Source organism: Dipteris shenzhenensis, chromosome 21 (genome assembly GCF_047967505.1).
Source record: "Dipteris shenzhenensis isolate YYH24624 ecotype China chromosome 21, Dip_SZ_1.0, whole genome shotgun sequence".
NCBI classification, from domain to species: Eukaryota; Viridiplantae; Streptophyta; class Polypodiopsida; order Gleicheniales; family Dipteridaceae; genus Dipteris; species Dipteris shenzhenensis.
In genome coordinates this window covers 50921442-50947049 of record NC_141616.1, presented here as the reverse complement: position 1 = coordinate 50947049, position 25608 = coordinate 50921442, and the positions used below count along the sequence as shown (strand labels likewise).

Here is a 25608-nt window from a genome sequence, read left to right as displayed (position 1 = left end):
TAGATTTCAATGAAGGTCAAATAAAAATAAAAGAAGAACTAGCCAACTAAATCAATGGAGTAAGTGGCAATGGAAGAACAAGAAAGGGATAAGTCATGAAAGAATTGGATGTCAAGATAGACGAAAAGCCAAAGATAATTCAAATAAACAAAATATTTTTTCAATAAAGATCACGAATTGTTTCATAAGTATAGTAATATTTTTACTTGGAGGTACATGGACTTAGAAGACATACCGAAAACCTCATGTCTGCATCGAATTCTAAATTGTGCATGCGTGCGTGCACGCGCGCACGTGTGTGTGTATAGAAATTAAATGAAAAGTAGTAAAGATCCATCTCCTTTGCCATAATATCTTAGACAAGGTTGCATAGAGCATGAAATGTATTGAATGTATTTGTTCCTGGATGGACACAAAAGATACATAAGATCCCCTTGGTATTAAAAATGACGAGAACAAATTTACTCGGTACATAGACAAAAAACTTAGTCAAACCACGTAAATCATCATTACATGCCTTCCAGATCTCCAAGCAGACTGACTATACAGGAGCTGACTGGCAATCCTCTACAGACCATGACTTTGAAGATTTTCCTGGTACAATGTCCCTAACTTTCTTGATGCAATCTGCCTTGCAACTTCAATGTTGTCACTCTAGTTGTCCTTCCAACATAATGCTGACCAGAAAAGTTTACTGCATGAAGCCTTTTTGTTTTATCCTGTTGCCATACGAGTGTAAATCCCCGTTCTAAAATCATGCAGACAGTTGTGAACATGCAAGTCACACATAGCAAGCATCTTTTGATCAAACCAAGGCCTCTATAACAGGCTTACCCTCCAATACAATCCCATGTCTCTAACAGGCACCCCCATTCAGCAAAGCAACATCCAAATCCATGTTAAGTTCATTCGCACTGTCTAGATCCATGAGACTGTACTTACTGAAGTGATTTACACGAAACTTCCATTCCCCTTCCCTTGCATTGTAAGATATAAACTCAGCACCTTGCTCCTCCGTTTTCTTTTTCAGTCTTTTTTCAAATTTTTCAATCTCAACACCCTCAGTAATATGCTGACCTGACTTTTTGTCCACATACTTCACATTTAACAGGGTGATTTCTGCCGGCTTGTTCAAACCCACCCCCGGGGCAGGTTTTTTACTCTCATCCATATACACAAGCACCTCGCATTTATTGAACTGAATAATGCTTTCTAAATCAAGCCCTCGGACATCTGTCTCACCCAAAAACTTCACAAGACCATATCCCTGCCTGCCAACCACAAAATTCTTCACTCTGCGGCAGTATCCAGGCTCTGCTCGCTCTTTTGCAGCCAACTCTTGAACTCTGGGTTGAATGTAGTAATCAGAATGTCTCAACTTTGGCATAAGGGCTTCAATATCTGCACCATGCTCATAAGCAACTGCCGCTTCTCCAGCTCTATGCCCTGTGATAGAGAGATATCCGTCCCCTCTATGATTGTGCTCTGCATGTACACCATTTTGCTTGGGGGAAGTTCTTGGTGCTTCTATTTCTTCTCCAGACTTAGACTGCTGTGAAAAGCTTACCATGTTAGTTCCTCCTACAGCATTGCTTGGACTGCCTTGCAAAGGATCTGCATAGCAAAATGGACAATACAATTTGGCAGCAGCAGGATGAGGATAGATCTCAATGAGAAGCCCAGATTTGTTCCCAAACTTCAAGCTTACACCATAAACACAAACCAAGTGAAAACATCACAAGAATGCCATTTGAAAAAACAACAGGAGAACGATGCCGTTCCCAATGTTCAAACTTACTCCATAAACACAAACTGACTACGTTATAAGTTGAGAACATCATAGGCATGCGATTTAAACAAACGACAGCAGAACAGTGCTGTGAGAAGCTCAAAAGAATAACATGAAATTTCCAGATTATCATAAAAACGTTAGAACAGGCACAACTATACAAGGCATTACATTTACTTACTTTCCAACTCTTGATGTGGAGAATCTGATAATTTAGCCGTTCCGTTTCCTTCAATTAAAAAAATCTGTGTAAGCATTCAAGCTATACTTTTCATAGAACTAGACTCTTAACGCATTGAGCTTTGAAAAGAATCTGTCTTGACTCTTGAATAAACTGCAGCTTGACAACAAAAATGATACCATCATGCTTCACAGGGGTTGCCACTCCTCTATCGTTCGGACTTGTATTTGTAAGTGTACTGAAGGACTGATCGGGCTGACGAATGAACAGAGCTCGCGGGTTCTCCCTAGGTACAAACAAAGCATCTGCTTTGGGAGTGTTGGAAGTTTCTGTACTATCGGTGAAAAAGGAAACCTGCACAAACATAATTTGTTCGAACACAACACTTGATTGTATACAATGAGTTAAATATACAAAAGCTTTCCAAAATTACTGGATCCCTATAATCTACCTTAGGAGTATCTCTTTTGGGATGATAACGCCGTGCCTGCATCCATATTCTTGATCTTTGGGTTATGTGTCTTGGCGTTAGAAGTGAAGTAGTTCGTACTTGGGTAGGTGTTTCAGCCACCTACATAAAATCCAAGGAGTCTTAGTTCTTAGCTATTAACACAGATAGGTTACTGATTAGGGAGGTTAAAAACTTAACCTGCACTTACAGGAATACTGGATATGCCATACTGTACTGAGGGACCCGTTCCAGCACTGCGACCAATGGACATCTGAGGCATAGCAGGTAAAGTGCCAAAAGGATTGTTTACAGGTGCAGGGGCACTAGGCCTGGAAAAAAAAGACAACTTTCTTTAGGAGACCAATTCCAGAGGTGTTCCACAGGAAACCAACTCTACAAAACCAAAAAACAGAAAACAGAAAAACTTACTGCTGGGTAAAAGTGTTCAAGCCCATTCCTGGGATAGAGGACGCACCAAATGTACCTGCCGCTGGGATACCCATGTAACACACAAAATCCAGGTTAGCAGCAGGCCCCTTCCACACAAAGCAATCACCGCAACAAAAGCATAAACAAAATACCTTGTTGAGACTGTCCAAGGCCTGCAAAGCCAAAAGTTCCAGGCGTCTGGCCTGCAGGAGGTGACTGAAAGCCACCAAACACAGAAGACTGCCCAAAAAGAGACATAAGTTAAAGGACCTTCCATGATTCCAGAATTTAATTCCAAATCCCCCACCCTGCCCCCCCCAAAAAAAGAACTATAAAAGAAGATTCCTAAAATGTTGGAAGGGGAGAGAACAAAATTTTTCACTTCTAAGTTCAAACTTCTTAATTTGACAAGTACATACCCCAGGCTGTGCAGGCTTTGTCTGAAAAGGTGAAGATAAATTTCCAAATATGTTCGAGCCAAAGTTCGAAGAGCTGTTGATTCCAAAAGTTGGGGTAGCTGTGCTGAATGACTGATTAGGAGTTGAAAATAAGGCACCGGATGTCTGACTCTGTCCAAATGGATTAGAACCAAAAGACGATGTACCAGCATTAAAGAGACCAGGAGAAGAGAACCCTGCCCCAGAGCTAAATGCCGGAGCAGGAGATCCAAATGTAGAAGCACCTCCAAAGCTTGCGGCAAAACCAGGATTGGTTGTCCCAAAGGAGCTATTTCCAAAAGCTGGTGTGGTTGCCTGACCAAAAGCAGAACCACTTGATGGAGCTGCAAATGGCGATGGGGTTCCTCCAAATGCAGACACCGTACTAGGGGTCCCAAATTGTGCTGCTGGCTTGCTTCCAAACAAACTAGTGGTAGTACCACCAAATGGATTTGGTGATGGAGTTTGACCGAAGCTTAAAGACGTCCCTGCAGCAAAAGGAGTTGACGAGCCAGTGGGCCCAAAAATCCCCGTCGCAGTTTGCTGCCCAGTTGAGCTTGGACCACCTGCAAATTAAAAGGCAACACATGTTGTAGAGGGCATTTATAAAAAATCTTCAGGTTTGGGTAGATATTTGTTAAAACTTTGTACAATTTTTCACACTGCCCAAGCCTATGCAGAGGAGATTCAATATTAACAAGTAAAAGTTGTTCATCAGGCAGATCCTGAACATGGTTGCTTAACTGTCATCATAAAGATCCCTCTACGTGCTCATTAGCAGGCCCCTAAGAACAATTCACATATTGAAAGACGAGAGGTAAACCCCAACTTCAATTACAAATATGCTTCTTCATTTTCATTAGCTGTCCAAGACTATATATGCAATCTTCTATGTTTTGTAATTTCTGGTCATCTCCTGCCGACTAGCTAGCCCACACAGGTAACTCTGTCCATTAAGCAGTAGACAAGCAAGAAAGCCAAGGTGAGGGAGAGAAGAACAATGAATTCCAAGATAAAGATTGTAGGGACACCATGGGTGGCTCCCATATGCCTTCCATACATATGCATCCATAGAACGAGGAGTAGCAGGGATGGGGAGAGAGGGTAGGAAAAAACACACAGACACTTTTTTTTTAAGTGAAATCTTATATTTCTGTGTGGGAAACCTCAAAAAAAGGTAAAAACCCACCAAATAAGTACAAGAAAAACATTTACAAGTAAAGCCTCAGAGCAAAAGTCATGAGGCAGCCAAGTAAAAAGTTACATATCAAGCTGGAGGAGGATCAAACACAGCATCCTCCAACTTCAAATTATTGCTCTATAAAAACTGATGCAGTGATTAAACCACACCATCAATAAAAACCAACTATTTTTTGCCCTTGTGATTCTTCTTGATATAGATTGGTACCCGAAATTTTTGAATCACAGTGTCAAAAACCTGTTGTAACATGGGATGAAAAGATTCCAGTCAAAAAGGCCCTTCTGCATCCCGAACAGAAGAATACTCTAGCATAGGCATCAGAGGCAAAGGAGCTAGATCACATCTATATCCTCCGACGAAAGAGCTGCATCTGATAAAGCAGGACTCGGCATTTCAGCTTCACTTCGAGGATCAACCTGAGAAAGAGCATGTGCAGCATCTTGTATGATCCCCTATGCAAGGGACACATCCATATCTAGAGGAGAAGGAGGCTGATGATGCTCAATGGGAGTCGGATCCTGAACTTCTTCGGCAAGAGAAAGATTAACCTGTGATTTTTCTACCTTCTTCCAGTAATGCTTCGGAGCAATAAAAGAAGGCTTATCCGAAGGAGAAGGAAGAGTAAACTTTACTGTTGAAGAAGGAGCGCGAGGAGTGGTCATGGAAGCCGAAGGGCAAGCACGTGCAAAATGACCAACATGGCGACACCGATAACATGCTGTAGGAAAAGAGGCAAAATGCAGCCTGATGCGCATCGGATGAGCAAATCCCAAATCAAGATCCAGAGTAGAGGGCACGGGCTGCATCATATCCCATAAAATACAAAGGCGAACATCCCGAGTAGCCAACAAAAACTCCTGTCTCGGAACATGTAGAGGCCTTCCCAAAAAAGCTGCAAGAGTAGGAAGATGCTGAAGAAGAGGCAAAGGCAACGCTTTGAGGGTAATCCAGACCGGACAGTGAGTCAAAAGAGAGGCAGACGGATCAAATAGTGGATCCCAGGGCATCACATAAGCAAAGAAACCAGCCCCATGAATACCAGCATGATTAACAAGTCGCTCCACCACATCAGTCGAAGAGCAGTGGGCATAATAAAAACCTTTGCCCAAAAAGACAAAAAAGGAAAGGCAATCCTGACCCACTGCAACTTCAGCCCAACGACGAAGTTGAGCTGCAGATAAAACCCTGCCCATAAAGTAGAGACAAACCCCAAACTGCTGTGCATGTCGAAGACCGGAAACCAGAAGGGCAGAGTCCAAAGAACAAACAAGTTGTGAACCCGATGAAGGAACATCTGTGACAGAAGCAAAACACATCTGGCGAAGAAGGTCCAGTTGAAGGGAAGACGAAGGACCATCCGCGATATCCAACTTTGCCGATTTAACCAAGGTGGAAGGAGGCAAACCACCACGCTTCTGCCGAAAGAAGACACGTGCAGGAGGAGCACAGGCAGAAGGGGGGGCTGAAGCAGAGAAAACGAAAGAGCCATCTGTCAGAGCAACAGGAAGAGGGGAGGAAGAGACATCAGAAAAAAACTGTACAAGACCCAGCCTGAGAAGAGCAAAAGGCTGCAGAGACAGAATGGAAGACGAATTTGGTACGGAATCTGGCTGTACGGACACACACACACACACACGTGAGGAAGTAAAGGGAGACGATTCCAATAAATTGCTAAGAAACTGTAGGGACACCATGTGTGGCACACTAAGGTACTATAATGGAAAGTGTCCCTGGTGCATTGAGGCTAATGTCATACATGGAGATATAGCCGAGCATTCCTACTGATCAACAGCAAACATAACCCAAAGATTTTCTTCCCCACAAACTCTATAACAATGGTTGTCCATGATGCGCTCATGCAGCAGAGGGGGTACTGTCAACTCAGCAGCAGAAAACTTGTTAAAAATCAGCCTGGGAGTACTTTTGTTTAAAGATCTCTAGCTGCTAAACTTTAAAGGTGGACTGGTGGTAACACTGAGACGACCTTTACATAATAATCCACAATTCCTGCCATGTCAATCCATTATGGATCCGAGAGAGGCAGCCTCCAACTAATAATACACAATCTCCTCACAAGTCTTAATGCTGCATGCATGTGCCCGGTTGGAAAAGAAGGGTCAACTCCCACTTGGAAGCCTCCAAATGAGGAGAGCATGTGGGAGTGACACCTGTAGAAGAATAGGGGGATATAGAGGAAGAGTATAGGTTGTGAGTGCGCTTTTGTACCAATGTTTTGGTTCTTTCAGTGGACATTTTTATTCAGTTTTTGGTTGCGATATCTTTATGTCTACTTCACATATGAGCATGGAATTCATTCATATACAGGTGTGCACATATTGAGTAGGATCTAGATCTCAGAAATATTTTTCGGGGCCAATTACTGTGTATTGTGGAGACATTCTTCAACGTGCCCAATTGCAAAACTTTGGTATACGAAATCAAGTCCAGTCCTGTGCCCATTCTCATGTTTTGACATCTTTGCATAAGCATCCTTATATCTCTTGCCATGCTGTTAAAGACTCGCTCATCTCTCTAGATCATAACTGTTTGCTGACCTTAGACAGTCATGCCCATCGTAACTGAAGGCATCCCAATTTTGAAGTGAAGGTAGCTCATCACCCCTTCAGATAAATGCTAAAACAACATAGTAAGAAATGTCCTAAAGTATTAGGACTATCAAGTTATCGATGTCTTCCAATGTGCAAGTAACCACAACCATGCAAAGTTTAGCCTGACTTTAACAAAATCGAATCACAGAAAAAAGTGTACCCTGGATTACTGTACCCTAGATTACACAAAAGATGACCATCTAAAAAAGACGATAAAACTTGAACACACTATCGCGCACAGATTTTTATACAAAAAGACCAAAACTGCCATAAAAGGTCTCCTGCTATACGTGAATGTTTTGAAGGGTTACTACTTGCAGCAACTCAAACCAAAAGCACTTAAGCAACACTGACCTTTATCACCAGCTTGGTAATCTTCCCATCTCAGTTCTTCGGGAGACTTATGCTTGTACGAGGGCATGGCAGATATAGACATAAGCTTGCTAGTCTGTCCACTGACCCCAGCCTCTGTGTCATTTGTTGCAGTATAAGGAGTAGCCCTACTGCCATTGCGCTGTCCACCAAATGGAGATCCAGCAAATGCTGAGGATCCAAAGGTTGAAGAGGAACCTGCTCCTGTACCCAAAGAACACAAAATGGCAGGCCAGATGTTGTAATCTGAAGGTTTACAAATATTAAACTTTAAAAGTAGGTGTAAATGAAACATAAAGAAAAACCATATCACAACTCTACAGAAACACCACAAAAGTTAAATAGGTAGGAGAAAAGTGATGGTGGCATCACCGAGCAAAGAGTGATAATTGCCAAACAGAAATTCCTCGCAAGAGACAAATAAATACAGAAGGAATCCTAGACAACATAGTCCTCAATAGACAAAGCATAAACTGCCCTCAAAACCTGTAGTCTCTTGAATAGAACCAAAGCTTGCTAAGTAACCAACAAAACAGCGCTTGGAACACAACCACCGTCTGAAAGAGAGGGAGCTTGCAAAAGCATGCAGACAAGAACAGCAGGGAAGTGACAATACCAAAAGCAGGAGTGCTTGGAGCTCCAAATGGTGTGCTTGCACTGCCACCTCCAAAAATGGTTGTACTGCCAAATGCTGGAGTAGAGCTGCTTCCAAATGCTGGAGTTGAAATGCTTCCAAATGCTGAAGTTGATTGTCCAAATACAGGTGCAGTACTACCAAATAATGAAGTGGAAGAGGCACCGAAGGCAGGGCTTGAAGAAGCACCGAAGGCAGGGCTTGATGAAGCACCAAAGGCAGGGGTTGATGAAGCACCAAAGGCAGGCGTGGAAGATGAACCAAAGGCAGGAGTACTAGCACCAAAAGCCACCGGAGGTGTTGAGCCAAAAGCAGGGGTCGTTGAGCCAAACCCAGCAACAGTAGAGCCAAATGACTGGGAACCAAAAGCAGGCTGACTCTGTCCAAAGGGTGTGCTTCCGAAAGGATTTGTTTGTCCAGCGGTTGAGCCAAAACCACCAAAAGGTGTTGCAGGTTTCTGACCAAAAATTGAATTCCCTGAAAAGCACAATTGAAGTATAAGAACGTTTTTCCCTGTTTTAAAAAAAAGTCAAGTTCACCCCTCTCACACCTCAGTCAGGAGACAGGCATATCCTCACAAATTTCCACATTTAGGACTGTACAGCTCCAGCGACTACAAACCCACAGTGTCAACCATCTACTTCAAAAACTTAGCAAAACAATCATTAGAGTCTTTAAATAAATAAATTACGAGCAAGCACTTCAAAGAAAATTTCATCAAGCTACACAGAGGTACTTTCCAAATGTAAAACGCATGCGACTTTGCTTTTGCATCATTTCATTCTTCGCATACATGTCTGAAGTGACCTCATCAAGATTCAAGCAAAGCAAAGCAGACAATTTCACCTCTCAATTAGTCTTGCAACGTATCACCATTAGGAGCTGAACCTAAATACTAGGCAGAACAGCCAGAGGAAGAAGAAAAGGCTTTCACATGAGGACCACATGAAAAAACTATGGCTGCTTCATTTCATCATTCATACGGTGAAACAATGCAAGCACATCCTTGAACTGGTTCTTAAGTAAATGAGAAGAGGTAGCATACCTATTCAACAAGCTTCAATAAGCAAAGCTTATAAAACTCATCTTGTTATTTCATAAATTTATGTGGACCTCAGTAAAAATTATGTCATTCTTCGTCCACGTAGAACAAATTGTATTATAATAATGCCAGGGATACCTGGATTCCAAATTTTATTGCACAGCCACACATGGAGTAATGTGAGGGACCCCTGCGATAACACACATCTTTACATTTGAAATACAGAGCAGCTTAAGGTCATGCACTCACACTAGAACCAAATTATATGGCCTTTCACTACTTGCAGAGGTTTACCTGACCCGAATGGAGATGGAGTGCTGCCAAAAGCAGGTGTAGAGGATGAACCGAATGCAGGAGTTGAAGAACCTAAAGGAGAGGCCTGGGTTGCTCCAAACACACCAGTTGCTGTTCCACCAAATAGAGAGCTTCCTGTTTGCCCCCCAAATGTAGGGCTGCCGAAAGGTTTTGAACCGAACAACGCCGTACTTTGACTAGCCCCAAATGGACTTGCTGGTGCTGTCGTGCCAAATGGATTTGAAGAAGGTGAAGCCCCTCCAAAAGGACTGGGTGTTGAAACTCCAAAGGCTGATATCAAATAAGAACAAACCACGAGTAAGCAAACTTCCATTAAAAACATACAAGCATGATTGAAAATACCAATACAGGAGGGAAACAATGTAAAATAAAAATAAACCTGTCCATCGAAGGCAGACATTCCCTCTCATGAAAAGATTAGTAGAAGCCTACATGTATGATATTTGGCTAGATAAATAGGTGTATCAAAAATCACAGCAAGACAGAAATCCTAGGAATCAACCAGATCCACCTCATGCAGCCAAGAGTGAACTTACCATAACCAGAAGAGAAGTCACAGCATAAGCCTTTTATTCTGAAAATCATACTCTCATAGCTAGACCAAATCTTAGACAATAATATGGATTTCACCCTGTCTGTTATAACTCCTGCTACATGCTAGGTTGAAAATTTTGATCCCCTAAATTCACATACTTGGATCCCAATGTATGACATCTAACATGATCAGATTTATAAGCGCTTGAACATCTTATTGAGAGAGATCAAATCTTACAATAATATGCTATTTTACCCTGTCTGTTCTAACTCCTGCTACATGCTAAGTTGAAAATTTTAATCCCAATTTAATCTGAATTCACATACTTTAGATCCCAATGTATGGCATCTAAGGTAATCAAACTTATAAATGCTTGCAACATTGTTTATCATCTTAATTTCTAGATCTTTACAAATGTGCAACTTTTTAAAGCAACCAATTTCTTTGCTCTCTGGTGACAGTACTATGCCAATGTTTTTAGGTGGCCAAAACCAATGCCCTGTTCCCACAATATCAATCTAGATTTCAAACAGTCACTTTATTGTCAATGAAATCTATTGCCGCATGCTGTCATAACACTGGCTGAGCATGATACTTGCAAGAAGCTTTGTCTCCAATATCATTTGCAGTAGCATTCATACAACACAAATTGGATATGAGAAAACCCTAACATATTACAAAAATTTCCAATCGTGTTTAAAAATGTCAAGGTTATCTGAAAACCGACATTAGTTCCAAACCAGATGACTTATTAAAAAATGGCCAAATCTCACTTACATAGCAAGATTTGTGAGAGTCAGCAGCAAAAAGAAAACCAATATGCAACAAATTTAATATACCTAGATGAGTCCAAGAACATGCCCAAACTCATCCTCTAAAAACACAACATAGTGCAGTTTCAATCCCATGATAGTCACTCATAAGGTTGGAACAAATTTAAGCTTAAAAATAGCTTCAGGCGAAAATAGGATATCTGTAAAGACAAATCCCGGACATAGTAACAACAACAGTATGATGATGAAGCATACTTTTTTGCATGTTTTTACTATGTCAAATCATATTTTTGAATTCCAGGCAGAGTTACGGGAAACGGCGAAACGGAAACGAGAAACAAAAACGGAAACGTTTCGGGATTTTTGAGAGGGGGTGAAACGAGGAAACACCACATCATCAAGGGGGTTTACAAAAGGGGGTTTAGAGTAATGCATACACACATTTAGAGTGCTCTACCTTCAAAAAAAGTGCACAATAAGCAATAGCTCTACCTAGTACCATTAATATTGATTGTAACTTTGAACTTTGGAGATTCAAGTTTCATTGTTCAACCAATTACCAATCACACAATGCAAATTTCAATTACGCAAGGTGGGGTAATTTATAAATCCTATAACAAGTTACAAAATGGAAAAATGATTCATGATTCATGATATTTAAGAAACCAATCATGATTCATAAATGGTAATTCAGCTTTCAAAGCCCAAATGTCATAGTAACAAAAAGAAAGCTGAAACCCAAATAAGGCTACATCGAGGATGATATCATATATATACCTTTGTAAGACTAGAATAAGTCCAATCATACAAATTTAGAATTTTTGTTGTTCTAAAGATCAAAAATCTACAAAGAAAATAAAAGAGAAAATGAAAGAGAAGAAAAAACAGGTAAACAAAAACTTTTATGAAAAACAAAAGGAAGACATACTTAGCAAGCAAAGCAACACTTATGTCGTCATCAGTGCCCAAGCATAAGCAGCTACTGGGTTTCTAAAGACCCGCGGAGTCTCTTGGGCAAACCAAGTGCTTACTAAAATACGTCAAATAAACAAAAGAGAATGAAAACAAGAAATAAAGAAGAAACGAAGCAGGTGACTTAAGCAAAAATAAACAAGCAAGTCAAGAAACAAAAACTTTCAAAAAACTAGAAACTCTCTCTCTCTCTCTCTCTCTCTCTCTCTTATTTAAAACATAAAAAGCTAAATGGCCCTTTACACTTATGTCTCGTTTCTACAAAGAGGCAAAAATACATTTCTAACTTAGAAAGCACAAGAATACTCAAACAAACTCTCTTTTGAAACTAAAAGAAAAACGGGCTATTCAGCTCCCCGCTTTTTGTTTTCAGCTTATGTTCAATCATTCTAAACAAACCTAAGGCCGAAACACCATAGATAAAAGACTTCATATCTAAGAATGTGCGAACTTTTTTCATTATTTTCCTTGGATTATACCTCGTGTAATAGTAAAGTGATCAAATTACTACAATGACTGATAAAAGACTCCTTAGTTGTACAAAGGCGGGAAAATCTATGGAATTGGGAAGAAATGACTCCATATTTTGCCAAATCAGAAATGTTTGAGTCAATGTGAGGCATTTTTATAATGTGTAAACCACTATATTCAGGTTGTTCACGTTTATCGAATAAATCAACCTCTAATCCTATGGCAGATTGAGAAAGTCTAAGATCTAAGAAAACACAAGAATCCCCTCTTGTAGTGCAGTTCAGTTCACAAGAGTCACGAGGATAGATTCCTTCTCCAAAAGCTCATCCTCATCCTGAGACTCAACCTCTGCCTCCTCCTCCTCATCATCATTCTCCTCTACTAACAAATCATCATCATCAGGTGAGTGGGCATCATCTGGGCTATGAAATCCAATATATTTGTCATGCGTATACTCATGTCTCATCTTATTAAGCAAACGCAAGTTTGCATTAACAAAGACAAGATCATTGGCCCGTTGCATTCGCAGACGATTTCTCTTCTTTGTGTGGATATGGGCAAAGCTACTCCACAAACGCTCACAAGAAGAGGAGGTGCAAACTTGGCTTAGAATGCGGATGGCAAGCTTTTGCAACTCGGGGGAATCAGCTCCATAATCCTCCCACCATGTAACAGCCCCAACTCGAAATCTGAAATTCCAAAACTCATAAATTTCAGATTTCTAATTTTGTATTAAATAACAAATTACAAGTTCCTAAAATCTGAAAATTAAAATGAGTTAATATTACCTATCATGCTGTGCATCTGGCCATCCATACGAGTGAGGTTCCAACCACGAACAACCTCTGCATCACTCTGTTGTGCACTTGCCTTGTGTTGAAACTCCGGGTCAACACAAAGGCAGCTGCATGCATGGGAGAGTAATATTGATTCCATTTCCTCACAGCCAACTCTTCCAATTCTCTCAACCTTTGGGGATCCTTTTCTATTTCTATAATATTCTCAATCATCCGATCCATCCCCTCCTACACCTTACCAAGAAAAGGCATATCTCCATCAACTCGGTTAAGTAGCTTCACAATAGGCACACATAGATCAACAATGTGAGATGCATCAGCCCAAAATTCATCCCTGCCTATGCACAAGTCATAACAATAAATTCCAAGAGCCTGCCTAGAAGTGGGCCATGCATCCCACTCTGGGCTTGTCACAACTTGTTTCAGTGCAGGTCTCATTTCAAGGAGCCTGCGAAGCATCAAGAAGTTGTATGCAAATCTTGTCTCTGCATCTGCTCCTTGTTAGCAAATTTACGGTACAAAGCAAGAGAAAAATTATGTCGTGTGATGAAGTTAACCACCTCTTTTCCATTGTCAATAACATTCTTGACCCAATCCAATTTGCCGATGTCTTTCAATGAATTATTCAAGCAATGTGCTGCACAAGCACTCCACTGGATATGAGGATACTTTTGCTCCAATAATGCACCTACTGCCTTCTTGGTATTTTCCCCATCTGAAACAAATTGCAAAACATTAGACGGCCCCACCTATTCCACTGCATCTGCCCACATTTGCATCAATACAGGTGCTGTTTTTTGTTGCACTCCACACTCTATGGAGTGTATGTAGAGTGCAGATCCCCTACAATATGCAAGGATACCCTCTAGTGAGTGACTTCGCACATCACTCCATTCATCTGCAACCAAACTTACCCCATATTTTACCCATTTCTCTTTCACAGGTTCAATAGCTTGCTTAACTGCCACCACCTCATCCTCTAGAAGCTTGCTCCTCAAAGCATCAAATGTGGGAGGGGTATATGTGGATCCAAATGTTTTGATTTCTAACACCATCTCTTTGAAGTAGGGTGATCTAGCAACATTGAAGCTAATCCCATTGGAGTAAAAAAATCGGGCCACAGCTGCATCTACTTATGCCTTTCTTTGCGGATGCCATGATGTGTAAAGACTGCCCTGCCTATGTGAAGTAGACCGAGGTGTAGCAGGAATATTAGCAGGAGCTCCATGTGCACTCGCAGAAGAAGAAGCCGTAGTAGCAGAGGGAAGAGGACTCCGAAATTCAGTGGCCTGCTGAACACGTGCTGCATGAGCACCTGAAGAAGCTCCTACACCAGTGGAAGCCATTGTCTTTGCCCTTTTTGTAGTGTGCAATACTTCAACCTCTCTTTGCAACCTTTCTTTCTCTTGTGGTGAGATTACGGAGCATAGCCCAATCCCCTCATCCTTAATGCCAAGAAGATGACATTTGACCCTATCAGGGTTCCCTCCTCGCTCCAATCCACACCATCTGCATCTAAACTTGCGAGCTCCTCCTTTCTTGGAGTCATACTTGCCTACCAAATCAACTTGGCTCCACCAATAATCCGATTGGGTGAACTCCTTCTCTTGCTGAGGGACAATGCTTTGTGAAGCCATATCCATGAGCAAAAAGAGCACTTGTACAAGCTGCAATAGATCAAATTTCAAAGGGAAAAGCCAAGGTTGCAGCCAAAAAACAGCAAGATGTTTGTGGCAAGAGAAGCATAGAGATTCGAGAAAGGAAATGTGCTCACCAGTGACCAAAGCCGGGTGTCCAAAAGAGTAGCCACTCGTAGGGCTGGGACTCGGGACTTGGGAGAGAACCAGGCGGGCAAGAAATCGAGGGGGAGAGCAGCAGGCAGAAGGGCAAAAACACGCAACGGCGCGGGCAGCATTTTTATTGTTTTGCCCTCTTTTTAGGTCACGCCCGAAACGGCACCCGAAACGGCGCATTTCGGGTCTGAAACGGCGTTTCAGATGCCGTTTTGGCGTTTCTGATCGCCATTTCAGCCTGCGTTTCGGGTTTCGGGGCCGTTTCGCGTTTCGGGGGGTCTGGCACGGGGGAAACGGCGTTTCGGGCCTTTGTTGCGCCGTTACGGCGTTTCAGCGTAACTATGATTCCAGGGCCATTGGGATATAGAAAGCTATCTCACAGTTTTTTCCTATACCTCGAAGAAACTCCTAATTTTTTAAACGTTTAACAGTTTGTTCTGGTGACAATGATCAAGGGACATTCCCAAACTCATTCTGCAGAAAAAATATGAATTCAGAAAACTCTCAACATACCATAATTGACCACCCATGAATTTTAAACAACTCTGCTTATGTAGAGTGACAAACAATTAGACAGTCACCCTTCCCCCATTTTGGCCTCCGTATTTGCCCCAAGTGTTTGTTACGGGACTAATCTTAAAAAGTCTATAAAAACTTCGGTTCCAACACTCAATATATATAGATAGATAGATCTAGGAACATGCCCAAACTGATCCTCTAAAAACAACACATAGTGCAGTTTCAATCATGATATTCACGCACAAGATCGCAGGGACTGTTAGCAGCCAAACAAAGGCTGCCACTCCTCCCTAGATTCACGCCGGGTGCGGGGTCCCCAAGCCCGTCCCATAGCCACACGCATGCTCCAAAAGTCCCGGGTGGGGATGACTGGAGGGCTCAAGAGCTCAATATATCCAAGGTTCTCCAAGGGTAGGAATGATTAATGGGATTGCCACCACCACCCCTTGTACACGTGTCCATAGTGCGGCCTTCCTTCATTTCCTTTGTATTTTCCAAGGGCCTAAATCTGCACATGTTGCACATGCGAGGGTGAAGACCATTACCTCCAACACCCCCTTAAGGACAAACCCCGGAGCATTAAATCCAAGCACTAGCCAAATCAAGCCAGCACAACAAACAAGTCCACGTAGACGAACTACATGGGTCAACAAATCCAAGATGCCCAAAGTGCCTCAAAGACCACGCAATCAACGACGCTGCACTTTCAAGATCGCGGCACTCCACAATGAGTTGTACTGAATGCTTGCCTGTGCAGATCACTACGCCTCTGCACAAGCGCACAGGATCCAGGGTCCAGACTCCAAAAAACTGCGCAGCCGCCAGGTGTACATACGCGACAACCGTGCCAAAACCTGCTCTGATACCATGTTAGCAGCAAACAAAGGCTGCCACGTGTCCCTGGATTCACGCCAAGTGCGGGGTCCCCAAGCCCGTCCCATAGCCACAATCATGCTCCACAGCTCCCCAAAAAGTCCCAAGAGGGGATGACTATGGACGGCTCAAGAGCTCAATATATCCAAGGTTCTCCAAGGGTACACGTGTCAATAGCATGGCCTTCCTTCATTTCCTTGTATTTTCCATGGCCTAAATCTGCACACACTACACATGCGAGGGTGAAGGCCATTACCTCCACCAGGGACTAGCTACTACAACATCCCCACCGACGTCATCAGCGCCCAACAATTGGTGTAGATCAGAGTATAAACATATGCTCACACATCCAAAATCCACACACCCACACATACTTAAACATCTATTTATACCAAGGTCTTCGTACTGAGTTTCTGTTAGCACTCCAAAGGTGAAGGGCAGTCTCAACCATGACAAAGGCTAGCATTAAAGAAGATGGCTAATCAAAAAGTAGTTCACATCCTCGTCATTCAAGCTATGACTGCTTGTGAACGCTATACGATTTCATTCTCTCTCAAAGGGTATCTGAGCCAAAAAAAAAAAAAAAGCTAAGACAATCTAGCTATTCGGGCAACACACCACCTAAGACATATAGAATCTATCACAATATCAGGATTCAGCAAGCCGCAACATGGACGAAAACTTCACATGTTTGCTAATACAACAGGAACATATATCTAGATGAATCCAAGAACACATCCTCTCCCAAGGTTGAAAACAATAAACTCCATCATGCACAGCGGGGACACACTCAACTCTCATTGCCTGGTCCCGGCATAGGCAGTGGACATTGGCATCTCTGCAAACACAATCCCAGCTTGACAGCACAGCTCTCTTTCTCCTGGCCCATTACTCCAAGATTCCTTATCAGTGGTTATCACATCTTCCGTGGTCCAGCAGCTCAGGCACAAATCAGAGCATGCAAAACACGTTACAGCTGGAGCTTGAATGCTATGGTAATTTACTGTGGCTCTCTACATCATTATTTGACTACTTGGCACCTGGGGTTCCCAATAAGTTCACCTCCTTTAAAATGGGAGTCTCACTGTAAAATCCCATTTTAAAGGAGGTGAACCTCTGTCCAGCCATGCTGCTGCCATTATTCAGGAAAAATCACAATGGTATGGGTATTGTTCACTGTGCTGGCAGATTGCAGAACATTAGCTGGGTTCTGTTGTCTAGCTACAGGATGGACTGTTTCCCCTTGTTTAAAGCAAGTGGTAGATTGCTTCACAAGACTCCCCTTTGGTCATAACATGCATGAAAAGTAACCTCTCGTCTCCTTTCTTGAAAGACACAAGAATTAATCTGGCAAGCGAATCAATGCTTGTTATCTAGGCTTCAAGATGCATGACATATAGGAGCTCAGAGCTACTTAGAATCTCGAGAGTACAGTTTTGCCACTAGAATCTTCAGACTACAGCTTTTATGGTTATTTCCTGCCATCAGAAAATTATTTTTCCAGGCTTCTCCAAACTGTCCTACTTCAAAAGCATGCTGGGATGTTTCTTTGTAAAAAATTAAAAGCTATTGCATCATATTGAAGCTGAGAAACTTTAACTTAACAAAAGAACCAACAACGACAACCATCAAACTTTTTCAGCTTCAGATTGATTCTTATAACTTTCTCATTTGACATGCACAAAATTGCTTCAGAAGCTGAAGATGTCTTTGCAGGCAGAAAGGTGGCCATCTTGTCAAAACTATATGATAAACCCTTTGATGAAGAACACAGATCTACTACATCAAAGGTAAAGTTAAGCACAGTTCATGGTGTTCAATGCTTCCTTCTGGAATGCAATTTGGATTCTTGACTGCCGTTTGTGCTAATTCCATCGGAAATAGAAAACTTGGACTATCAACATCACAGAATATTGCTTTAGATTTCCTCATATTGCTTCGTATGGTTAAGGATTTGGCTCTCCTCTGTTATATTTTCGAAGGTGAGGCTTACATGCTAAAACTGTCAACCGTTAGAAAATAACAGAGACAGACACAGTTCAAAAACCTTGTATTTTCAAATATTCTTATGAGCTTCCCCAAAAGCCGTTTATCCAAAAAGGTGGTAACGTATGCATGCCAGACGATAGGAAAACTATTATTTGGCTGCTTCTTTTATTCATAGGTTTTAAACGTATACGATGCAGGACTGCACAGAAACACGTTCCTATTAAGGGACCTGGGATGCCTTTCCACGTTCCCAGCATCAAAAGAACGGGGAAAAACTTTCCACAAATTATATATGCACATAACTTGCAGGAATAGGAATTGGCGTTCCCTAAGTTCCCTTTCCGTTCCCGTACACCTGTGACACCATGTAGCGTACACAGTGTGACTTTCTGGGCATTAGGCTTAACCTGGCAAATACCTCAAACCTACAACGAAGTAGGGAGCCCTATGCTGCAATTCCTCAAACACAAAAAACCCTTCCAATCACTTTCCGTTTTTGTCGAACGCGGCCCTTACAGATAATTATCCCTTCCACTTCTATCCACTTTTTAAAAGACACCATCACGACCGACAAGGACACCAAATGCGTGAAGGGTTACTTACGGCTGCTTGACCCGAACATAGCCATGGATGCCAGGAAGGTCCCTCGACCCTGCACATGGAAAAAACACCCTGATTACCGTCTGTGCGGGGGGGGGGGGGGGGGGGGAGCCAGATCATCCGCGAGAAACAAGTTCGATTGAAGAATCGGGGTGAAGAAAACGAAAAAACTGGGAGATATGACAAACATAACAGGTGAGAAAATGGAACAACGATGGAGGTGGAGATGAAAGGCAATTACCCTGAGGAGCTGGGGGGGAGGAACTTGGAGAAGGGAAGGCGATGGAGGCAAGCAGAAGGGGTGAGTGGATCTGTGTGTGTGCGTGTGTTTTGGATGGCTTTAAAGAAGAAGAAGAAGAAGAAGAAGATTGGCGTAGAGCTTGTGCTCTGGTTTTCTCGGCTTATTATTTAAGCTGTGCTTAAGTTATAAGCTACGTGCTTAAGTTAAGTCTACCCATGCTTAACCCCTAAGCTACGCGCTTTTAACCCCTTATCAAAACTGGCCTCACCTTAGGGCACACCTCTTGAGAAAATACTAGAAACCAGACTTTTGCGGGGGTGGAAACCGCGGTTGGACCCCCCCCCCGGTTCATTGGTGGAATGATTATGCAGTCAGAAGTACCTTGCTTTCTCCCCACGCATTGCACCCTTAGTGGTTTCCAGTATCTCCTTGAATTCTATTAAGTGGTTTCCAACATTTTCCTCCAAATTCAAGCAAGCCAAGGATTTCCACTTTGATAAGCCTTCAATGAGCATATTGCTATCTCAATTCATGTGGGCCCTCTGCTTTACATGGCTGCTTGTTTTACCAATGCTATATCACTACCGATAGAGGGGCATGCATTTTATTTTCCCTTGCTTTCATTGTTTCTTACATCTTGCAAGTCCATTCATTTTGTATCTAATAATTCGTGCAAAATGTAATCTTCATAAAGTCTTAAAAAAATAGGTTTAGATAAGTCTTCTTATCATTTTTTACAAATGTATAGAATCATGCTCGTGACCTCTTGAGAAAAGGTGGAATTTGATATTGTAACTATTTAATGCACATTTGGTCATTTGTTTTGTCATTGTGGTTTGCAATTTAGATTTTCTTTAGAGCATTACAATGCTAAAAACATGTATTGAGCATATACTCTTATCAATGATTTGGATTAGAGATTTGTGAAAATAGTAATGAGTTGTGTTTATCATGTAATTGGCTGTGGAATGGAATGGTAAGGATATCATTGTGGATGGTGGAGAAACTATGAAAGAGTGCATACATAGTTTGTCAGTCGTGTTTTCAATCTTTGGGATTTAGAAGTTAACTGTCTTTATTTTAGATTACGTACAATTCAAAATCTCTCTAATGACATTATGTCTCCTTGAACATATTGTTCATTATCAAAGTGTAAGGTTGGTATTTAACCAACAATTTTGGGATCATTGTTTTGAGCACATGCATGCATGTGTGTCTTTGTGTGTGTTTAAGTCCTACAGAATCTGAAATATATGTCCAATGGAAGAGTGTGAAATGTTCATTGGGTCTTCTCAAGTTCGTATCTCCTAGAGAGCTGATAAAGTTGGGAGATTTGACCTACGTTCACATGAACCTAAAAAGGGTCTACACAAAAAGACCCAAAAAAAACTAGAATAGAATTATTACTGAGTATTATATCACCTAGAAGGATAGGCTTCATGAAGATTCAACATAGCAACAAGTTACTAACTTAAAGAAAAGATTCCGTGGCTTTATTTTCAAGGACATGAATGTGTAAAGGGGGGGGAGAATGCACCATCCCTAGCTAATGCAAGCTAGCTAGTCACACACCTATGAGTGAAGAGAGAAGCGAGTGGGTGGAGTCAGTAACCTAGGAAGGGTGATTGTAACCAGAGATATGGATGTTTAGAAGGGAATGGAGCTTGTTTAGAAGTGGTTTCCCCAACATTTTCCTCCAAATTCTAGCAGGCCAAGGATTTCCAATTTGATAAGCCTTCGATGAGCATATTGCTATCTCAATTCATGTGGACCCTCTGTTTTACATGGCCTCTCTCTTGTTTTACCAATGCCATATCACTACCGATAGAAGTCTTACACTTAGAGGAGCGTGCATTTTATTTTCTCTTGCTTTCATTGTTTCTTGCATCTTGCAAGTCCATTCATTTTGTATCTAATAATTCGTGCAAAGTGTGATCTTCATAAAGTCTATATAAAACAAGTATAGATAAGTCTTCTTACCATTTTTTTGCAAATGTATGAAATGATGCTCGTGACCTCTTGAGAAGGTGGAATCTGGGATCGTAACTATTTAATGCACATATGGTCATAATCTGAAATATATGTCCACTGGAAGAGTGTGAAATGTCCATTGGGTCTTCTCAAGTTCATATCTCCTAGAGAGCTGATAAAGTTGGGAGATTTGACCTACGTTCACATGAACCTAAAAACGTTCTATACAAAAAGACCCAAAAAAATCTGGAATAGAATTATTACTAAGTAATATATCACTTGGAAGGATTCAACATAGCAACAAGTTACTAACTTAAAGAATAGCTTTCGTGGTTTTATTTTCAAGGACATGAACGTGTAAAGGGGGGGGTGAATGCACCATCGCTAGCTAATGCAGGTTGGCTAGTCACACACCTATGAGTGAAGAGAGAAGCAAGTGGGTGGAGTCAGTAACCTAGGAAGGGTAATTGTAACCAGAGATATGGATGTTTAGAAGGGAATGGAGCTTGTTGCTAATTATGGTAGTGGATTGTGACTATAGATTGGCATAGGGTGTTCCATGTCGAGGCCCAGTGCTTCAATAGTAGATTATACTAAAGGCATGGCAATTCCTAGCGAGCTAGATCAATGCACCCAAAGGATGGGATTTGGTATCAGACATGGATTCTACTGTCCTAGACTCCCTGTTTCTTTCATGCTATGGGACACAAAGTCAAATCTAGAGTCAAGCCATGTGTTTCTACCCTATGACCTCTAGTCAAGACATGGAGGTCTACTTATCTAGAGTGACACTTAATCTCCAAGGAGATCTCTTGGCCTACTTATCTAGAGTGACACTTAATCTCCAAGGAGATCTCTTGACCTAAAGTCAAGCCACATGTCATTACTTGTGTCTTCTACCTATAGTCACATTGTGTGTCTTACTTGTAACCACTAGTGCTTAAGAATGAGCTGAATGCTTGATGGTTGGGTGGTGAGTTCTACATGTTAGACTTCACATGGGAGAGTGGGTGAGAGACAATGACCAAACGATAGAGGCAGGCAAGAGTACACATGTATTGATTTGATTTTTTTGGCAACATGCATTATAGGTGGAGTTAGCCTTTTGTTCCACACACTACACATTACAAGTGATGTCACACAATCAAATCTAATCTATTCTACTCCAAAAGGTCAAGTGACCTTTCAAACTCACAAGTCACAAATTCAAAAACTTGGTAGAAACATTTTTGAGTTCAGGGCATGATTCATGGTGCACTTTAATATTTAGTCAAAACTTGGGAATTCCACTTCCTCATTAAACTTCCAATCTAAAGAGTCATATCCTTGTCATGGATTTCTAGGGACACTCTTAACGAGGGTTGCCAATAAACAAGGGGTAAGCCCATCCCCAACAATACACAAATTATGATGAAAGAAATATCATTTTCTTGTACATGGGTGGGATGAGAATTCTTGTCGAAGATAAGGGATGCATTGTTCCTTCATGGCTATCCTCATTTTCTTGTCCATGGAACATGAGAATTGTTGGCCAAGTTAAGCGATGTATTGTTCATTATTGGCTGTCCTAAGCACAAAGGAGAGGGATCCTTAATGGAGAGGTTGATATTCTCTCTAGTTAACTCACCCTGCCACCATCATCTTACTCCCTCCATAATCAAAATCAATTTGTGTGCCTTGAGAGCCATGAACCTTTGGTCCAAAGAGCATACAACTATGTTTTGAGGTTTTGTATAGAGCAATTTCATTCTCTTTCTCTATTTCTAAAGAGCAGCACTTTGATGAGGAGCTCTCTTTCTAAGCAAGACCACTCTAATGGCCCTTGTTTTTGTCCAAGTATAGATAACCCTTGGGACTAGAGAACAAAAATATGGGAATGAAATGTGCATGTGAGTGTTGTTGAATGTAGCCCTTGGCTCGATCCATAATGTTACATTAGATCCTACTTTACCACTCGACTTTAATCTTGAGACGGGAAAACATAGACAAACCAATTGAAAGAGTGGGTTTGAAGTAAGCCTTGTTTATTCCCAGCATCATTGGTTGTGCCTTACGCACACAAAATATGGAGAATCATGCTTGCCACCAGTAGTTATCGCCCGATTGGTTACTCTTCCCCTTAATTCACAACATCCATCAATAATGCAAAATATTTCAAGCATAAGAAACCTTGGAATCAATCACCAATATTATTCAATCTTTTAGCATTTAGGTGATGCAAAACCAATAAATCATAGATGGATGGTGCACACATGCGATGCATACCATCACATGGTGAATGCACATCTATCTTTCTATCATTTCATATGAAGTTTTCCATTATGCATGCAAGGAGATACCCCTTTGGTATGACATTATCACAATAGGTACAAATGGATTTGCACTGAACACTACCCACACATTTGTCTATCTACAACTTTATGATTCTCAGACCTTTGACATCTATGTCTACATGTCATATCTCTCCTTGTTAAGAAAATAGTCTCCTTGTGCATCTCTTTTTTCTCCTTTCAGCATTTTGAGTGTCTTTCAAATTATTCAAGAGTATTCACAAGTATTCAAGAGCCTTCACAATTGTCCTTCCTTTGAATAATGGTTGTTCATTTTGTAATTTGGCTTTTTTCCTTTTAATAATCAATTCTTGACCTTTGGATCTTTTCCCTTCATTTATTCGGGGGATCAATGAGAATCCCCACATTAAGGAAGCACATGATGGGACTATTATTGGCAAAAGGGGATAAGTTATATTGGAGGCATACATAGGGGCTTAGGGTAGAAGCTAAGGGATTTTGAAGACATAACCTGGGGTAGGGGGTTTTGAAGACATAAATTAGGGTATTGATGGGTATCCATAGTTGGCATAGCCAAAAAGCAGAAGAGGCATGATGGGAGTAGGGGGAAGGGCTCAAAATGTTGTCAATGAAAGTCGTCCCTCTATGCTGGAGGATCGGGGGGGAGAGTATGAAGTGAACAAGTGATAGCTAACTGTAGACTATGATGTAGTGTACATGATGATGTATGTATACTCTATTTTTTTTGGAGTAGAAATTTGTTTGTATCAAATATATACATCTTTAACCCTTAAGGTTAGGGTTAGGGTTTGATCCTATGCCCTATGTGTGTGTGTGTGTGTGTGTGTGTGTGTGTGTGTGTGTGTGTGTGTGTATGTATAAATTGCATTGGATAACTAGAGCGTGCATGCATAAAATATTTTTGGAATTTTTGGTGTGTATGATAGCAACAAAAATTGAAAAAGAAAACTAAAAATATCAAAGTAATATGTGCATATGTGAGCATAGGAACTACATAATAGAAGCCTATACAAGGAGTATAGCTTAGATTTAGAGATGTTACATAAATATGTGTTTCCCTCGCTTAAGTGTAGATAATCCTTTTCCACTCTTAAATTGTAGATAATCCTTTTCCTTGATGACGTTTTGCACGATTAAAATATAAATTATATCTATTCAATGTTTGGCAACTATCCCTATGGGTTGTAATCTTCAAGGTTGCTTGCCATGCTTCCTTAAGATCAATAGATCCATCTCCACTTGCATGCACCATCTGACCTTGAGTTCCACCCTCCTCCATGGCATGCACAATGAAAAAGGTGCCCGTTTAATGTCTCGTGGGAGAAATATGAGTGACACCTGTAGAATTCTCACTAGGACAACATAATTTTACCAAAATACATACATCGTATATGAGGGATTGGGTCAAAGCAAAGCCATTAAAGGATAGCATAGCTGGAGGTCTCCATTTGGTAGAGTTGAGTCTCTTTAGAACTCCTTGTATCATCACCCACAATCTTCAAGCTTTGATTGGCAATAGCCTTATTACAAGCATAGCTTAGGGGCACATGCAATATGAATATCAAGACCTTTCAAAGGCTCCAAAAGCCTTGGCCCATAAGATCCTAAGTGAGCTTTGGAGCTCTATGGAGCTTCATGTTCCATGGTCAACCTCACTATGTATTGGATCTGACCACTTGCAACTCTTCCAAGGCTCATTCAACATCATGAGCCTCCATTCAAGTTATGCCAGAGCATCACATTCAATGGTGATCATGTCCACCAACTCCATGTGGCTCCAAAAGCCTCTTTTGTACTCCTACAATCAAGGTGGGTAGCTCCATGCAATGTAGTATAGCAATTTCCAATTCCAGCCCTCTATGCCTCTCCATTAAGAGTACCACCACCTTATTTTATGTTGCTTGTGGCTTCAATCTCTTTGGTGCCATTCTATCTCATATCTCCATCTATAACCGTAAACTCCATCCATGTGAACTCTTGTCAACCTCATTTTCTATGCCCTTATACCTATTATGGCCCATGGCCCATGTTTACTCCATCAATGTGTGGCCTCTCTTTAGGGCTTGTAAGGCTAATATGCACTTATATAAGGATCAAGGCTAATCCTTAATCCACGAATCATTACACAATTATCAAGTCTCGAAGTATCATATTTGAATTCCCTTACATTTTTCTTATTACTCACCATCACCCTCTCACTTCCCATAACTTTGCCTTCACACTAGCTAGTGTGCTTTAAAGACTTTCTTCTTCTACATAACAACTACTTTGTTTACCAACATATTTAAATTTTCTTTTGGTA

General features: G+C 41.3%; 1 protein-coding gene across 2 annotated transcripts; it reads right to left on the bottom strand.

Moving 5' to 3' along the window:
- Positions 1–420: 420 nt before the first annotated feature.
- On the bottom strand, positions 421–19167 carry LOC147889023 (Nucleoporin autopeptidase). Of its 2 annotated transcripts, none has more exons than XM_087392229.1 (13): positions 19024–19167; positions 18786–18834; positions 9440–9730; positions 8086–8580; positions 7452–7673; positions 3270–3853; positions 3003–3090; positions 2851–2911; positions 2630–2750; positions 2422–2541; positions 2150–2324; positions 1971–2018; positions 421–1614 (listed from the first exon to the last, which is right to left on the bottom strand). In XM_087392229.1, the coding sequence occupies exons 2-13, from the start codon at positions 18808–18810 to the stop codon at positions 857–859; spliced, it is 2988 nt and encodes a 995-aa protein (XP_087248355.1). In that variant the 5' UTR covers positions 18811–18834; positions 19024–19167; the 3' UTR covers positions 421–856. The 2 variants fall into 2 exon arrangements, with proteins under 2 accessions (XP_087248355.1, XP_087248356.1); XM_087392230.1 differs by having other exon boundaries at positions 7452–7667.
- Positions 19168–25608: the final 6441 nt, after the last annotated feature.